This window comes from Gymnoscopelus microlampas (genome assembly GCF_963454915.1).
Source record: "Gymnoscopelus microlampas genome assembly, chromosome: 8".
Taxonomy (NCBI): domain Eukaryota; kingdom Metazoa; phylum Chordata; class Actinopteri; order Myctophiformes; family Myctophidae; genus Gymnoscopelus; species Gymnoscopelus microlampas.
The window spans coordinates 42,698,856-42,718,079 of record NC_139945.1 but is presented as its reverse complement, the minus strand read 5'-3'; the positions used below and the strand labels follow the sequence as shown (position 1 = coordinate 42,718,079).

General features: G+C 41.1%; 1 protein-coding gene across 1 annotated transcript; it reads right to left on the bottom strand.

Annotated features, from left to right (window-relative positions):
- Positions 1-6,049: 6,049 nt before the first annotated feature.
- Positions 6,050-18,553, bottom strand: LOC311050051 (multidrug and toxin extrusion protein 1-like; the record flags this gene model as incomplete). Its single annotated transcript, XM_084064017.1, has 17 exons — positions 6,050-6,261; positions 6,958-7,000; positions 7,271-7,365; positions 8,246-8,378; positions 8,554-8,623; positions 9,851-9,926; positions 10,286-10,394; positions 10,536-10,603; positions 10,693-10,806; positions 11,554-11,651; positions 11,755-11,852; positions 12,205-12,249; positions 12,610-12,652; positions 12,792-12,940; positions 13,300-13,368; positions 13,603-13,704; positions 18,413-18,553. 17 exons carry the CDS (start codon positions 18,551-18,553, stop codon positions 6,050-6,052), a joined length of 1,665 nt encoding a protein of 554 aa, XP_083920143.1.
- Between the last annotated feature and the right edge of the window lie 671 nt (positions 18,554-19,224).

Genomic DNA, 19,224 nt, shown 5'->3' with positions numbered 1-19,224 from the left:
TCAAAGAAGAAAAGGAAAGTTTTCTCCAAAAACCCAAACACTTTATTTTGTAAACTGTATTATAACAATGGAAATATAAAACACAAGGATTGAAATACATTTATTACACCAGTGAGTCTGGTAACTAACTCAATGCAGACGATGGGCAGGATGTCACATCACTACCAACTGCAAATTCTTCTCACATCCATTGGTACTGGTAAAAATCACACCCTGTGTGAAGGTAGCGGCGCCTTTGGATACATTATGTCATCGATATGTGTTTATAATGTGTTTATAGCCATGTGTCATGTGAAGCTTGACCAATCACTTTGTTGACGGGTCTAACCAATCAGAGCGTCGACGACAGATAAAGTTAAATTGAGGATCTAACTTTAAATAACTTACCTAGAAGGAGACTTTAGCCAAATAAAAATATATACAAAAAAAAACATGAGGAAATAAAAAATAAACCTTGACATCATAGTGATGTCATGAATAGTCCCCTTGCCTGACAAATCACAACCTTGACGGGCCTGACCAATCAGAACCTTGACGGGCCTGACCAATCAGAACCTTGACGGGCCTGACCAATCAGAACCTTAACGGACTCTTGGATTCTCGATCGTCTCTATCAAACCATTCTGTCATAACGGATGACTGGGTCCCGAACTCAGACTTTCTATACATTCACCCTTCATCTGTTCTTGTATCTTTCTCTTTCTATTCGTCATATTAACTTTAAATAACTTACCTAGACGGAGACTTTAGCCAAATGAATAATAAGATGAAGTCATTGTCATCGTTTATATAGACATCGAATTCTATATTCATGACATCATAGTGATGTCATGAATAGTGACCAATCACAACTTTGGCGCACCTGACCAATCAGAACGTTGACGCACCTGACCAATCAGAACGTTGACGCACCTGACCAATCAGAACGTTGGCGCACCTGACCAATCAGAACGTTGACGCAAAAGCCAGGCATAGAGGGCTAATATCCGTTCTATACCTAAAGGTATAGAGCGGCTAGCGCCGCTAAAAAATGTCAAACACAAGAACTTTTAATGTAGTTGTGTTCAACGTAGGTTCGGGAGTAGAGACCGCCCTCTGCTCAGCCTCTCACGTTCATGATCAAGTTCACCTGCGCTGCTTATCTCCCAGCCAATCCACGCAGCAATCACCACAGTATAAATACACCTGCGATTATATCATCTACCTTTTTGATCTCGCTCGCGTTGTCAAAAATGCCCAACATTCCTCCATTACGTTGCTCTCCTAACATTTCTATCTTCTGTCCTCCAGGAGCCCCAGGGGGGGTAGCGTTCGGAGCAGAGGCGACAGACAGCTCCAGGGCCGAGCAACAATGGTCGTCTGGCTCCCGAGACTACACCCCCACCCTGACGGTGCGTTTTAACAGCGGGCGACTCGAGGGCGATGCCGGGCAAGTTGGGGCAACATCGCCCAAAAGATAATGAAAGTCTATGAGAGCCGGCGATCGGGCGAAGTGGGCGGGGGGGCGATGAAAGATGGATTTTCTTTATCTTTTTGGACTATGTCGGCCAGTATCGCCCGCTGTTAAAACGCACCGTGAGTCTCGCCCCACCTCGGGCTCCTCATCAATACACATACCGCATTGCATTCTATTGAATAAATACTGTTTAACTTGAGCAGAAGGTGTGGTCTCTTACTAGTGAATCAACTGTCACACTACCAGCGTGGGAATACAAGAAGACTCACCTCAAGACAAACTCACCTCAACTGAAAAAGGAATACTCACCTCGGGGGTAGGAACAGTCACCCCGGGGGGTGGGTAAACTCACCTCAGGACCTGAGAAAACTCACCTCGGAACACTCACCCCGGGGGTAGGAAAACTCACCCAGAAAAACTCAATGGTGTAATGTACAGTGAGTTTTTGTTTTGTGGGTGGGTTTAACCTTTCCCCTCTACACCAAGTCTGTATGTTTAAAAAAGGCACATCTACGGCTTGTGAGCTTTCCTTTTTCACAGAATGCTTTCATAATGAGACACGTTTAATCCATACTGGATTAAATTCTGTCTTTGAAGGTATAGAATTACCAAATTATGTTGTTCAATGATATATTTGTGTTTAAAATACACACACACACACACACACACACACACACACACACACACACACACACACACACACACACACACACACACACACACACACACACACACACACACACACACACACACACACACACACACAAAGAGTAAGGCATCAAAATGTACCAAAAGTAATATTTCTAAAAACTAAAGTTCTCAAACAATGCATGTGTGCAATGCAATGTTCTATGCTGTTATCATTTATACCAGCAAAGTAGTAGGTAACTAAATATCCTAGGTAAAAATAGGGAAAAGTGTTTAATGCATGTTTTACAATAGTGAAATGTATATCTAATAGTAACTAAAGTTCAATAATGCTTACTATAGTGACATGTATATCTAATAGTAACTAAAGTTCAATAATGCTTACAATAGTGAAATGTATATCTAATAGTAACTAAAGTAACTAAAGTTCAATAATGCTTACCAAAAGCTTTTCTCACAAATGTGTTCACACAGAAAACAAAACATTATACCTGTGTTTTACCTTCACTGGAGTTTTTCTTCATTTTTCTTTGTTAAGTAAGTATTTGTTTGCATTATACACATTGGAATGTTCACTTTTCTGATGAAATCTACCTTGTATTTAAAGCACTTTAATTAGCTAAATGTAATTTAACAACATACATTGATATTGGAATGTTCATTTCTCTGGGTTCCTACGTTTGTTTGTTTGTTTGTTTGTTTGTTTGTTTGATGGGGGCACAGGAGTGAAGGGGAGGAGGGGGGTTGACCACTTAACACTAATATATATATATATATATCTAATAGGTGGATGGGGCAAGGTGTGGAGCTGGAGACACATAGCAAATGACCATGCTATTTGCTATTTGCATTCCTTGTTCACTTTTCTGATGAAATCTACCTTTCATTCATTCTGTGAAAATGGAAAGCTCACATTATGAAAGCATTCTGTGAAAATGGAAAGCTCACAAGCCGGTAGATCTACCTTTTTACCTTTTCTGATGAAATCTACCTTGTATTTAAAGCACTATTTAAAGCACTTTATTAATTCTATACCTTCAAAGAAAGAATTTAATCCAGATATGGATTAATCCAGATATGGATTAAACATCATTATGAAAGCATTCTGTGAAAATGGAAAGCTCACATTATGAAAGCATTCTGTGAAAATGGAAAGCTCACAAGCCGGTAGATCTACCTTTTTTTAAACATTGGGGTGAGTATTCCTACCTCTGAGGTGAGTCTTCCGAGGTGAGTTTTCTCAGGTCATGGGGTGAGTGTTCCTACCCCCCGAAAATCTTGGGGGTGAGTATTCCTACCTCTGAGGTGAGTCTTCCGGGGTGAGTATTCCTACCTCTGAGGTGAGTTGGTTTTGAGGTGAGTCTTCTTGATTAGCATGCTCACTTGCCCTTGTGGAGAGGCATATGTTGCACAAACAAAACAAAATACTTTCAGAACACAAAAGTGCACTACCCATATGTCATGGCAAAACATTACATTGAAACAAACCATGGTTCCCCATCCACCATTCACTTTGTTGGTGTGGAAACCATGGTGGCTTAAAGGCTGACCCTTCTTATAAATACAAGTTATTATGGGTTCCTGTTAACTTACATGTGTTCAGGTTGTTTATTAGTTTGTGCTGATTATCAATGTGTTGCTGTTTTTGTGTTCCATGGTCTTCCTGTATCCATTTGAATAGACCTATGGAAACATCTGTTGTACACTGAACAATATGATTTCCTGAGAGTTTTGATACTAGAGTCCATAGAGGTGATTCTGATCTTATAGTGCTTTCCCCCTACATAGGTGTGGATGACTGTGAATATTATATTAAAAAAAAGAGGTGAGGCCTACCGCTATTTGTTCACTATGCTCTGATGAAGGCTCCATGTCAGAGCTTGTATTTAATCTCTGAATCAGTCATGGGTGTGTTTTGGGCATGACATAAATTAGTCTGTGTTGTCTTCCATTCCCTTAGAGCTATTTGCTCCTGCACCTGACATATTATTTAAATGACAGTTTTGGCAAGTTGGAGGAGAAGCAAAACCTGTTTGCTGAGTAAACATCTCATCATCATCTTGTGTGGGAAGTGAAAAAAAGTAAGACAATCTATGGGAGGTCGATTATTAATGTGATAGCCTATAATGATGACAGGAGATGCATGGTAAAATGTTTAAGAAAATGTTTAAGATCATGGGGGCGGAAAATGATTAAGACCATGAGCGTGCAAATGAGCGCAAAAACATTTGGTAAAATAAAAAGTGGTTTGTGGTGAAAATGACAACTACGTCAGTTGGAAACTAGCAATAATAATTCCATTGCGCTTAGTGCCATTTAGCGCCTGGTGTAAGGGCAGGTACTGCACTGCCACTGTAGGACTTTTAAAGTGGTCGGGGTCGTCTGATCGTTAAGCATTACACACTGCAGGAGTTTATTTCTTGAAATCGGCTGTCATATATCGTTGTGGTTTTCACACTATAGATTGATCCCCGACCAGGGATTACACACTGTAGAATAGTTCACTAGGATGCTATCTCCAGAGTCAGACCCAATACATACATTTGTGTTTATTCCAATTCATTTTAATCGACGTCTGCCGTGATATGCCCCCCCCCTTGTCTCTCTCTCTCTCTCTCTCTCTCGCACGTCAAGTGCGCAGAAGCAGTCAGTGACAGAGTTGCCATCCTTCCATAGCCACGTGGCTGTAATGTGCTCTCATTGGCTGTAGCGTACATCTCCTCGCAAAGTGGTCGCAGCTCCTTTCATACTGTATGATATTGTCTGCTGTGCTGTCTGGGACACAGCTGAATATCTAACGGGGTAGATATTTGAAAACGGTTGGAAAGCCATCATAGAGTGGATGATCGTCTCGCAGAGCCTTTCACACACAGCGAGCATTATCTCGCCGATCAAAGGCCGATCTGCGTTTTGATTGATTGATGTAGCCTTGAGAACATCAGTACACGTAAGTACAAATTCACAATACAAGGTCAACTAAACTGGAAGACTCATTAAGCACTGAGCTTGTTTAAGATGAGATCCCCATGCACACAAATCATGATGACATAAGAGACAGACAGATATACACACTACTATACGGAATGTCATACAATCAGCTTACAGGTTACTGGTATGAAGAGTGAAAAAATATGTACAAGAGAAGAAAAAGAAAAGGGGGGGGGGGTAGGGGGGTAGGTTAGGACTTGGACAGGGGCCATTTTCGAATTGCAGCCTCTTGAAGGTGTATTTTAGGGCAGTTTTGAAAGTGAGTAGGGTTTTACACTCCTTTACTCCTTTTGGTAGGGCATTCCACATTTTTGATGAATAGCGTGAGAACGAGTTCATTCCCTTTGTTGAGCCAAATCTGGGTTGAACATGATTTGTGGAGCTGCCTGTGGTGTTATGATCATGGACTTCATTAACATTTTGGAAGTATTTTGACAAATACAGGGGGATCCCAATGTTGTGGTGTATCTTGAAGACCAGGCCCATAGCAAGCGTCAGATCAGGAGGTTTTGTCGGCGAACGCCAAAAAAAGTTGCGGACAGCAAAATCGGACCAAATATCCTGCAGTGTGTACCTGCCTTAAGACAGGTCCCTATAGGTATTTTATTAGTTAACACAACTTAGGCTACCTCACTGAGAGAATGTGGCTCAATACAAGAGTGATATTGTGTTACTAAACTAACAAATTAATAGTTTTATAATAATAATAAACAAAAGATTGGTGATAAAGCCTTTCCCATGGCTCTGTAGGTGTGCATGTACTGTGTTGGCTGGTCACAGTCACATGCAGCAACCGTTTGTATCACAGTCTGTGCCACTGCCAACCATGCACTCTTCTGACTTCAGTGGTTCTAGTGAGAACAACTGTATCTATATATATATTGACTTCACAAGCCTGTGAAACAAATGTGACGCAAGCTTCTTCCATCTGGCAAAGTCAGGTTACTGTATCTATGCTCATCTAATCAAGTTAGTGACTACTATATTGGTGATGATTCCAGCAGCCAAAATGAAGAGCATCCCAGCCAGGGCCAGACCCCTACGTAACACCAGAGCTCTGTAGCTGTGTGACTCCACCACTGTTATGACAGCCGATCTGTTCCCAACATCAGCCAGCTCCTGTGTATCTGTGTGTCCCTCGCAGGGCCCCGTATCTTCCAAATTACTCCCTGGAGAGACATGTCAGTAGATGTAAGAACATTAGATCCTTCTCAAAGAATTGAGACAGATTTCTTTTCCCATGTTCTACTCTTGACTTTCAGAACATGAACAAAGACCCTTGAGCCCACAGATCTCTCACATAGACATCACAGCAGTGTTGATTTCGTCGACTAAAACTATGAAGAAAAATGTTCGTCGACTACCTTTTTCACTGACGAAAACTAAATAAAAACTAAGCTACGATGACTAAAACTAAGACTAAATATTGACAATTTCGTCAACAAATAAAAACTAGACTAAAATGTTATGGAGGGACTAGAAGAAGAGATCCAGTAGAACTAAAAGACAAGTCATTTTATGTTTGGTTAGCGCTCGGGTGCTGTGCTCTGAAAACAGCAGATCTACAAACTCACATGTAGATCGGCTATTTTCAGCATGCAACCAAGGGTAAAATCAGCCATTGCGACGCCATCAAGGCCAGCCAAAATACATTTTAGTCGACTAAATCAACTGTAGATTTAGTCGACTATACTCTTATGATATTTAGTCAACTAAAACTAGACAAAAACTAAAACATTTCAGATGACTAAAATATGGAATTTTATTCAAAAGACTATGACTAAAACTAAATAAAAAAGATTGATCAACACTGCATCACAGGTAGAATAAGGGAAACATTCACTCTTGAGACTCTTGTCTCTTACCCGTGTCTGTAGAGCTCCCATGCACTCCGGCTCTCATCAGCGCCTGGGAGAAAAAAATCTTATTACCTTCCCAAAAAGGTTAGATCATAAGGCATTTTTTAAAAAACTATATATTTATTGCCATTTTCAATTATATAACGAAACAACAATATGGCTCTTGTGTTAAATGTCTATAAATAATCAAAAACAGAGCAAATAGACATCACATAGAATACATACACATACATAATAACAATATGAAAAACAAAAACTGAAAAAAATAGATCATATGGCATTTTGATCCAATCAGAGAGTTATAAATCTGCCTACTCACCTCTGCTGTGGCTTTCTTCCAGTTCATTTTTGTCAGATAAAACATTAGGCCGGAGGACTGAAGGAACACACCGGTAAACATACCTATCCACAGACCTGGAGAGGTTCAGAGTAATGTCTGTGTTGTTTATATTGTTTATGTCAAGAAAGGGAAAAAACAGGCACTCAGGCCATTTGATGTCTTTCTAAAAGAGTAGTGACCTAATAATAAAAAGATACAAAAAAAAGAAAAACAGTACAAAATGTACCATGCAATGCACCAAAAGGTTTACCAATGTACGTACAATTAAACTGTCAAAATAGCCTCCTCACTATTTATGATGAACAGGTCTAAAATACAGATGCATATTGCTGCCTTGGGAAATAAAGGATCTTGTTATAATGTGAAACATTTCACGTAATAACATGATACGTTTTTATATGTCGCAATGATGTAAAAATGTCCTATAATGTGAAAGACATCTTGTTATAACAAGAAACTACAAGTACGCAAAACAGCAATAATAAAGAAACTACAGGATAAGAAGAGAGTACAAATACAGCAAAATAGCAGTAACAAGAAACTATACAGGATAAGAAGAAAGTACAAATACAGCAAAACAGCAATAATAAGAAACTACAGGAAGGTATGCTTCTGTGAATCACCTCATTTGTTATTGAGCGTTTAAGAAACAACAATAGTCCCTTTATCATTGTCATTGTAAACAGATAATAAAAACAAACAAAATGCTAAACCAGGGTTTGTAATTTTATAAATTAGTAGAATACACTTTGTTTGCATTAATTTGTGTGCTAAATGTGTATCTATAAAGACCTGTTTCACCGCAAAATAAAACACAAAATATTGGATCAATGTTTTAGCTACTAGAGAACTATTGAAGATATCATTCTCGCCACTATTTGGAGTAACATTATGGCACGGTAACTACACCACCCAAAGTTTTATTGTGCTTTAAGTCTCTAAACTTCTTCTTACCTTTGATTCCTAATTTGGCAGCAAACATCAGAGGCACGCCAATAGGAAAGGCCACACCATAATACCCGACCACGTTAAAGATGGCTCCAATTTTCTGCTTCCCAGCTCCTCTGATAACACCTGCTATGGCAGCCTAGACAAGCAAACAAGACATGGTTGGACTGGACTTATAGTAAAAAGGTTGTCTTGTATTCTTACTGACAGTATCAATAAGCCATTAGATTTTTTCCAGAATTACAAGTAGTTCAACAGGCACTGTAGGCTGTATCATGTTGTCAAGGTGAAATGCAGTGGCAAGAGATACTTACTGATAATGCATCTAGCAGAAGGAATGGTGAATAGAAAGCCATAACTTCAGCAACTCGCTCTCTAATTTGTCTGTTGGAAAGGAAAAACAGAAATTCCATTTTAAAACTGGCAGACTGTAAGACAGCATTAGACCAAAATAACATGCAATATAGGCAGTATTATTATTATATTGTACACAAGCAGGAAATCAGCTTGCCCGATTTTGCGTGGGTTACTGTGCTGACAGCGCATCACAGAGCTATACGTCGATCAGCATGTTCAGGTTTCGGTACCCAACGTTGCCTGAATTCTTTGCCCGCCTCACTCTCCCCTCTCACTCTCCCTCCCTCCTCCTCTCCCTCTTCCTCTGTTCCTCTGTCTCTGTCTCTCTCGCGCTGATAAAGATCTGGTCTGATGTCACACACATTGTCCCTCCCTCACTCACTCCCTCTCTCTATATATATAAATAATATATATATATATACACTCTCTCTCAGTGGAACTCCCTTTCTAAACACATACACAGTCACTTGATCAACAGTGTAATACTAAAAACAAAAATCCTCAAACAGACTGTTAATGTATGTGCATAACTCAAACCTTGATTAGATTACAGGTACTGTACAGAGAACAAAGGCCACTCGCCACGATCACTTGACTGAAGTTAATATGTAAAAGAAGATGTAAGTTCACAGTTTTCTTTTTTTGTTAATGTTTTATCCCACGATTTTTGTAACCCATTTTTTCACCCAGAGCCAATTGCTTAAGCTTGTAATCCTGGGCCCGACTCTCCCTCTGCCAGCCTGTGGAGAGCCCCGAACTGAGCTCATGCTTCCTTCAATGCATGAGGAGTGAGCAGGCCGCTTCTTATCATCTGACAGGGGGGAGTTTCCCCGGTAGGACGTAGCGTGTGGAAGGAACAAGTTATTCCAACCAGTTCCTTTCCCCTCCATCAGGTGCCAGGGCTGACCAGAGGGAGGCAGGGAGAACATGCAAACTCCACACAGAAAGGTCCTTTTGCGAACCCCACCTAGGGTATTGGCACTGATGATGCGGAGGAGAGAACACGCCCCCAGCGCCCACAGCATCCCTGGCGGTAATCAAACCCAGGACCTTCTAGCTGTGAGGCGACAGTGCTACCGGATGCGCCACCATGCCCCTCAAGTTTTCTATCCTACATTGGCTGTTTTAATATAATTCAAACACTAAGACTGCACTGTTTTCAGTACGTTTTCTACGGGTCAGGGGTAAGCAGATATCATAATACACCTATGTGAAGGGCAAAGTATGTACACTACAACATTACTCAATACTCACTCATCATATGTAAAGACATAGGCGATATGGTCCTTCAGGCTCCCAATGAAAACTGATAAGAACACTGAGACTAACACTGGGTATGAGAAAAGGGAGTCGCACAATTACATATAATCCTGATAGGACTGTATAGACCAATTGTTATAATCAAGTCATTAATATCATCAAATCATTGCTAAATTAATCTCTAATAAAAAGAGCTTCATTGAAAAAAAGAGATATCGATTCTCTTCGAAAGAAGTCCATAATATGGACAGGATCCTTTACAGTTTAGTGATTAAAATAATGATTTTCACATAATGTTGTTTTCTTCATCCCCTATATTTTGGAAATCAATTGTTCAGTACTTCATAATGTCATTTCTAAATCCATAACATGTTAATAGGATAACAACTAAACATAAATTATAATTGAGGACATTGGTTGTGTAGTAACCTGCACAGAGCAGTGTCATTTTGGCAGACAGTTTGGCCTGCTCTGTATCTCCGGCCCCCAGGGCATTGCCTACCCTCACACTGCCTGCTATACTGAACCCTAGAGGAAACTTCAAACAAGAACCTTGCATTAACTTACAATGTCATTACATGCATAAACATATGGTTAATTTTATTTCATGAGTCTAGAATTTGTTGTAGATGCTGCCCATAAAAGATGGATTGACGTACTTTTTCATGTAATAACTCACCATAAATGCAACATTTGACAGTTCGTACACAACAGACTGAGCTCCGAGTTCCGCCTCGCTAATTAGGCCTGACCAAGAGAAATTGAATCAAATATAAGACCACTGCTTATTTACACCATTTTGTTTTTACAAACAAATGTATGTCCTGCTTCCTTACCTGCCAGCAAGCCTCCAATCTCATAAGTCCACCATTCCACACACAGCATGAGCATGCTGGGAATGGCCAGGCGGATGAACGCTCCCCAGTCCTGCAGGCACTCTTTAGACCAGCCTAGATAATCATTTGGTCAATTAGTTTATTAACCACTTGAGGTTATTGAGGCATCCCTATTCTGGGGGGAACAATCACCAAAAATAGCCAATCTACAAGCTCACAACGCGTCGCAACCAACATGTTGTAAGCTTGTAGATTTTGGCGATTTTGTAACCCTTATTTTTCACCCGGTGCCAATTTTCTAAGTGATCTTGGGCGCTACACTCCTCTCACCAGCTTAGGGAGGCAAGGGCTGAGCTCATGCCTCCTTCAATGCATGAGAGCCAACTGACCTTCTTGTCACCTGACAGGGGGGAGTTTCCCTAGTTGGACGTAGCGCGTGGAAGGAACGCGTTATTCCAACCAGTTCCCTTCTCCTCCATCAGGCGCCCCGGCTGTCATGGGGTAGGCGTATAGTGACCAGGATTACTACATGTTTTTGTGAGGGTATATTAACTACCCTGAGAGACACGGGGAGAACATGCAAACTCAACACAGACCTTTCGCCAACCCGACCTCAGGGTATGGGCGCTGATGACGCGGAGGAGAAGACACCCCCAGCCCACGTAAAACTAGCTGAATTGGAACATTTAGGATCGAGGAGATTTTCCATCTCAGAGAGAGCAAGCTCTCAGCTTACATAACAATATAGGGAAATGTTGTGTCTCCTTATAATACTACAATAGGATTGACAGTACATCTAATATTGAAGATGTTATCCTGTAATTCATTTAGTAAAGAAATCATCCCAAATGTTGTACTTACCATCCCAGGTGGTCTTATGAAGTCCTTTCCATATAATATATGCATATAGTAATAGTGCCAAGGAGAACTGGGAGATAGTGTTGGCAACAGCAGACCCTCTGTTAATGGTATTTCATAGCATTAAATAGGCCACATGTAGCCATCACCAATAAATATGAGGAAAGATATGAGGGTGGTGATCATGAAGAAAGTGATACTCACGCTACCCCCAGATTGAGTGCATATAGAAAGATGTAATTGATGAGAGCATTCAGAAGATTAACCACAACTCCTGTGATAACCTGTGGCCATATGATGCCCTGAAAACAAAGGGATATACAACTCATATCAGTTGAACCATTATCCCAATACCCAAAACGTAACGCAAAACGTAAACAGTAAAAATCCAGAGTCTTCTTTAAGTCTACAAATGAATCTGTATGTTCAGACAAGAGTCGTTGGATTGAACAGTTCTAGGCTGTTCATCTGTATCACATCATCACATATTACTGTACATTGTACACATACAGACTCTTCTCTCTGGTATCTGCATGTGGGAGAGATTATTTTGGTCAACCTTCATTATGAATTAAACCTTCATTATGAATTACATAATTTAAAGCTTAAAACCAGTAAGTGCCCTTTAATATACAGAATGATATAACTACTTACCTGATTCTGTAGATATTTTGTCTCCAGGCTATAAAGAAATGTCGCCTGCAAAAAGTCTGAATTAAATGCACTTGTTTAACTGGGTGTATTCAAGGTCAAGGTCAACTGTATTGTACCCAGGTACATTTGTATTGCAGGCAAGAAATAATGTTGCTGTAACATACAGTAGGGTTGGGCAATATGTCGATATTATATCATATAATGATATGAGACTAGACTTTCTGAACATACCTGGATGTTTTGGCTATTCTATTATTTGCCTTTACCTACTTATTATATAGGCATTATGGAAGAATATTTATCAAAAATATCATTGTGTAAATATTGTTTCCCAGCTCTACTGCGATACTTTCTGTTCATTTTTATCTATTGTTTGCAGACTAGCACACATGCAAGGATACTCACAGGTAGTGCTGGCATAAAGATCTTCACATACAACTGAGACACCCTAAGAAAGACAAAGCCTGTCAGGACGATCAAGACCAATCTAGTGTAATATATGCCAGCACATCATACATAAAAACACAATATTACATGAAAAACATAAGTAAACTGCAGCTGGAGTATAATATCTCTACAAGGCTTACCTGGCCACTTCTGGATTCTGTTTGACAGCTAAGAGAATATACTCTGTGTTTATTAGGAGAGCCCAGCAAGGAAAACATGCCAGCATCAGAATCAGGATAGCCCTCTGCAGAATGACACCAACTCTCAGGAGATTACCACTCCCATAGGTCTACAAGCACAGAAAAATAGTTATACATAACAAAATAACAACTCATAGAAACCTTTCAGTATTTAAAAGGTAAGTACTCTAGAAACGTATTGATTAAGATTCGTACTAGAGAATACAATAAACAAACCATTAGGTTAGGCCAACTCTCAAATCTAGCCCTCACTAAGTTTAGTTAGGGGTTAAATGTGTGTGTGTGTGTGTGTGTGTGTGTGTGTGTGTGTGTGTGTGTGTGTGTGTGTGTGTGTGTGTGTGTGTGTGTGTGTGTGCGTGTGCGTGTGCGTGTGCGCGTGTGCGCGTGTGCGTGTGTGTGTGTGAGAAATCTTGCTGATGCTTTTGGAGAAGTAAGCAAGTGTTCTTACCTGAGATATTAATGTATCACATGCTAATGCTAAACCAGCTCCAATTGATATACCTGTAACATTAATAACCTGGTAAAATGAAGCAAATGTTATTTTATACACACTAGCAACCTGGCCAATAGGCTAATTTATAGGCTAGTTTCGGTTGCTTATCATATGTTTTTATTTGCAGACTATTCATGAAGCTGTCCATTTACTGATTTTTAAAGTGTTTTTAAGAACTGTATGTGACAAATAAAGGTTGAATTGAATTGAATAGTTATTGAATAAATGATTCTTAAGAAGGTTAACAGTACTACTTACAGTTATAGCCAGACTCACTCCTGCCAGCTCTGTCTTCCCCAAATGGCCACAGAACACAGTACTGATGAAACTCACAGCAAAGCTCATAAGCTGGGCCATAAACTAATGAGAAAAGACAATTAGCTCGAACTGAACATGAATCTGAAACAGATTCATGTCTTGCAATTCCGATGAAGACAGGCTATATGCCTATAGTAAATAGGTTAATTTCAGGCATGCAGCTCACAGGTCAGTCAGTGTAAATTATTGTAATTAAAGGTAGGGTAAGTTATTTTCTTTGGTCAAAATAAGTGTTAAATAGCTCTATATTCTGATAATACTTATTGCTATATACTATAAGGTGTTTGTTCAGTAACAGGAGTCTCCATGTCTCTCCAGCTCTTTATTAAACAGAAAATGCTTTTTCAGGTCGGGATACCAATTGTATCCAATCAGGATAGAGAAGTCGGCCAGGATACAGATTAAACAAGTGAAATTGCAAGTGATGACACAAAGAAATGAGCAAAGCACTATAAAAATGAAGCTGTTAATTGGGTAATCTCTCCTGATTGGCTGAAAATTATTCACCTATACCTGAAAATGAATTTTCAGTTTATTAAGAGCTGAAGAGACAGGGAGACCCCTGTGACTGATCTAACACTATAGCAGGGGTCTTCAACAGGGGGTTCGGGGGTCCTCAGAGTTACTACAGGATGGCCGCAAAATCTTTGTGTGACAGGATTCTTTTTTACATTAACCACTTGAACCCTACCATCCCTATTCTGAGGGAGACATCAGCTGAAAATAACAGATCTACAAGCTCACAACGCCTCGGCTATTTTTGTTAAAGAGGTTGCAGAGGAAACAAGAGTATTGTGTATGTATGTAATGTATTGAGGGTTTAAGTGTTTAAATGTCTGAAAATACACATTAACATGAATCCAACACTGATGACAGTGTTGTCAAACAAGTCTATGAAGCTATCTATGAAATCTATGAAAAGGTTTAATCTGCAACATAATCTTTCCACTCAAACAGAGAGCGTCTCCTTTCAAACCCCAATGGTTCTAATCAGCCCCCCGTCCACAGGAGTGCCCCAATTCTCTCACAACTTGCTACAAAAATCCCTCATGAAAAACTATATAATCTCCTACATTTCATTTTCCACCTTCACATGTGTCTCCTTCTCTAATAATCAAAAAGTGCTATATATTTCATCTCGCAATCTACTTCCGGATGGTTCGTTTTGCACCTTCTCTTGCCACATCGGTCACGGGAAAGAAATAAGCACTGCCGTGGTCTATGGAAACGACGAGCCCAAAAGTGCACCCAAATAAGCCCACAATCGCTTATACAAACAGTCAGACCTGGCAACGCAGCCTACGCCAATCATGCGTGAGAGATCTACAAGCTATGGGGCAGAGACGCCACCGTATCTTAGCAACAACTACAGCGCTCACTCTCATTGGTCGTGTCACGCTAAGAGCAGTCTCCAGACAATGGCATCTCAGAGAGCTTGCTGTAGTGTTTATATATCTATGGCTGTAGCCATCACAGTCTAGCCTGGGTGCCAGCCTGCTTCGCTGCGTTCGGCGGACTTTCGCGACGCAGGCTGGCACCCAGGCTAATCACAGTCAGTCGCAGCGACGACGGACAGGGCGCTGTGTGATAGCTGCCATGTCGCTAACGCTAACGTGGTTGTCATGCCTGCAGCGGCTGTCCAATCACTTTGTCAACAATGCACGTTCGTGTGGTGAATGTCAATATTGCTGCTCAGTTAGTCCATTGTAGATGGTGTATGTTTGTGTGTGTCTTCTGGAGAACTATGTAGCTCCACAGCAACTACAGTAACTAACGTAATGGCAGGACCGCCCCGTGCTACGCATGTTAGGCTGCATTATGGTCATGTAAATTCAGATAATTTCGCTCAGATTAGAGCAGTGCTTATCAACCCTTTCAGGCCGCCCCCCCCCCCCCCCCCCCCCCCCCCCCCAAATAAACGTACTTGATCTGGGGACCCCCCCATTCTGTTTGACTCCGTTCCACAAGTAAATATTGTGAAAATAGCCGATCTACAAGTTCGAAACGCCTCACGTTGAGAGGCTTTGTAAGCTTGTAGATCGGCTATTTTCTACATGATTGCCTCTTTCTTAGATTATTTGACAATGTGGCCCATGTTTTTATAGTATAGTTTGTTGACTACTTTTGTTGCAGAAATGGTCATTTCCTTTACTTTCGTTTTTTTATTGTCTCCGCCAGGCCGAAAGGCATGGCGCAAGACTCTGTTTCACCCCCTGTCCGTCCGTCTGTGATAGCTAATCTCTCACATCGTTGACTTGATCGCAGCGAAACTGTGCACACACACTCCCTGGATGCCAATTCAGAACCTCTGCCCTATTTCTTTCACATGGCCCTGTTACAGTGCCACCAGGAGGCCGCTTTTTGCTAAACACATTTTCTCACAGTACTCCTACATATTTTGCCCAAACATCACGCAAATCGGTACACAGTATCTCCACAGTCATTAAAAAAAAAGGCTCTTTCAGATTTTTCATATTCCATCCTGATTGGCTAAAATGGCTTCCAAAGTCTGCAGGACTGCTCCGTTTGGACCAAAATGCCTCACATTATGAACACAGCATGCATTTTCCGTGCAACTTTGCACCCACATTCCCACTATGCCGAGGAAGAAATTCCACTTGAGATTTCTCTAATCAGCCTCATGGTGGCGCTATAACAGCCCGATGTGGAGAGTCAGTGAGAGCTGGATAAACGAGGTAAAATGTGTCAAAAGGAGTCTGTACGGCTGTCGATACATGAACACATGACGTCGGTCGGAGAGGAGATATTGTGTCTTTTGGACAAACAGCAGCGTGGTGCTGATGTTTGTTGTGTGAAGCAGCTTAATGTCAGAGTGTTTGTGTTGGAGCGCCTCAGTGCGGCTGCAGAGTTCATGTGCAACCTCTTCCAGAGAGAGACAGAGACACTAGAAACTCTGCTGGAGAAAAAAAAACACTGCTGGGCATTGACTTTCATATGGACATTGATCTACACACTGCAGGTATATCTGCTACACACACAACATCAAACTAAACACTACAGGTATGATGCAGCGTTTGCATTCCAGCCAGCATGCCAGCGTAGTTCCCATATGGTTTCAAGGTGGGCTAAACCATATGGACCCCATGTCAGCAATGTCAGCGGCATCCACTTAAGTCCCAACTGCGATGCCCATGCAGGCTATAAGTAGCTTCTACCTGGCCCTTAGGTGGGCCCCAACTAGCCATGTTTATGTGGGACCAAGGCGGGTCCTAACTGGGTTTGCCCATGCAGGCTTTAACTGGGTTCTACCTGGGCCCTAGGTGTACCCTAACCAACCAGAGTGCAGTGCCCATCGCTCCAACTGTTGTGACGTCAGGGCTCTCAATACTGCACATTGGTGGAGGAGGAGGTGCCGCAGGGCGACCGCACACATCGCTGAACCAATGGTAGCCCACGGATGTTTCCTCTGGGGATTTACAATCTGCCCCTCTATGCCACATATCATCCGCACTACAGGGTCTTCACTGACCGAGCCACGGCCCCACTGGCCCTCATGACGCTACGCCACTTATATGAGTTGCCAAGTGGCCGCGGGCGCTACGTGGGCGTGGCCGCGGGCTAGACGCGAGCCCCCGCGTAGCGGGGGCGAGCTTCTAGTGTTATACAATATGTAGGGGGTCTCTCTCTCAGCCAGACCCATAGAGAGAGAGTTACGACATGCTTTTATCTCGCTGCAAAGTGGGCCGCTATGGGCTGTAGTTACAAACAACTTCCTCATTGAGATCAAGGAATTTATTTTAAAAGGAAGAGACGCCGACGTAATTTTCTCTATCCAGCAATTCCAGCCGGCAGATTCGTCGCACTGGGTGGCAGACTCACACCGAAAGTTCTGTGAAATAACATTGGAGCCTATGAGAGCCGGCTGGACAGCTTATGAACAAACAGTATTTCTGAACGATTGAGACCTTTATGAAATACTCAGGAAAACAAAAGAAGACATAATATCATACATTGTTTTCTGCTGTGTTGCTTTTCGATGTGTACACTGCATAATTTTAAGAGGTATCTAAGAGCACAAAATATGTTTCTGAACGGCCAAAGTATCGCGAGACTGTCCCCCATTTCCATTCTGGCAACCAAATCTCGCGATACCTCCGAGACCGAAACGATACCTGCCGCTGTTTAGATGCTTCACTAAAATGATGTACTGTGCACATCGAAAAGCAAGGGATTAGAAAACAACCTGTGATACGTCCTCTTTTATATTCCTGAACCGATTTTATAATTCCTTTTAACAGGTCGTTCATGAAAGTCCTTGCGGTCTTGTTTCCAATGAGAACCTGTGAGCAATTAGGGGTTAAGAGTCTTGCTCAGGGACACATATGACAAAGGTTGCAATCGTTCAGAAATAATGTTTGTTCATGAGCTCGCCCAGCCGGCTCCATCCACTGCGATGTAATTCATCAAACTTCCGGTGCGAGGTTTGCCACCCATGAGTGTCATGGCACATCCCTGGCGTCCAGCACGACTTTTCCTTTCAAAAGGTTCCTTGATTGAGATGAACGAGCATTTCCGCATTCCATTCTTACAATGGGAGTCAACGCTAGTGTCGTCACTCTCATAGATCACGCTGCTCTATAGTAATGATTACTATTATAATATTATAGAGCTTTGACCTTTTAACAAAAAACTTTTTGTTATAACCCAAAAATAGCACTTACCCTACCCCTAACTTTAATGAAAAAATAGGCTATGTGAAAAAAATAAGTGTTTTTTCCGGTCTACTCACCGCTGGACAGGCCAATTTTGAAAGTTCAATTAATTCCGTCTTGGCGCCAACAGGAATCTTTTCGCGAATTTGTCTCAAACAACCTCCACAAATACGTGATATGACAGATGAACTGTCATTCCCATTTACAGTATTCTCCATAATTTCTATAGCCTGGTACTGTTAGCTACCCGGCGAAGCTGGCAATGATTCATACCGTAAAATGCATTTTTACAAGTGGGATTGAATATTGACCTGGGAGCCAAAGTGCAGTTGCACAAGCACCACCAGTGGTGATAAAAGTACTCACATTTTTACTTGAGTAAAAGTATCAATACTGCAATGTAGAAATACTCTGTTACAAGTCTGGAATTAAAAATGTACTGGAGTAAAAGTACAAAAGTATTGGCATCAAAATATACTTTAAGTACCAAAAGTAGAAAGTACTCATTATGCAGATGTCCCATTTCACAAGTTCTCAAATGTATATTCAAAATGTATACAAATCCTTTGAAAATAGCAGATCTACAAGCTCACAATGCGTCACATTGTGACACATTGTGTGAGCTTGTAGAAGCTAAGTTGTAGAAGCTTGTAGAATTGGCTATTTTCAAGTGTGCCGAAATGTATATAGGGCTGAAGAAGTGGTTAATGTATGTTTTGTTATAATAATCAAAATCTACAAAGTAACCAGAAACTAAAGTTTTAAAATAATTGTAGTGGAGTACAATATTTGAAATGTAGTGGAGCAGAAGTAAAAGTACTGAAACGTGGAAATACCCCAGTAAAGTAAATATACCTCAAAATTGTGCTTAAAAGTACAGTACTTGAGT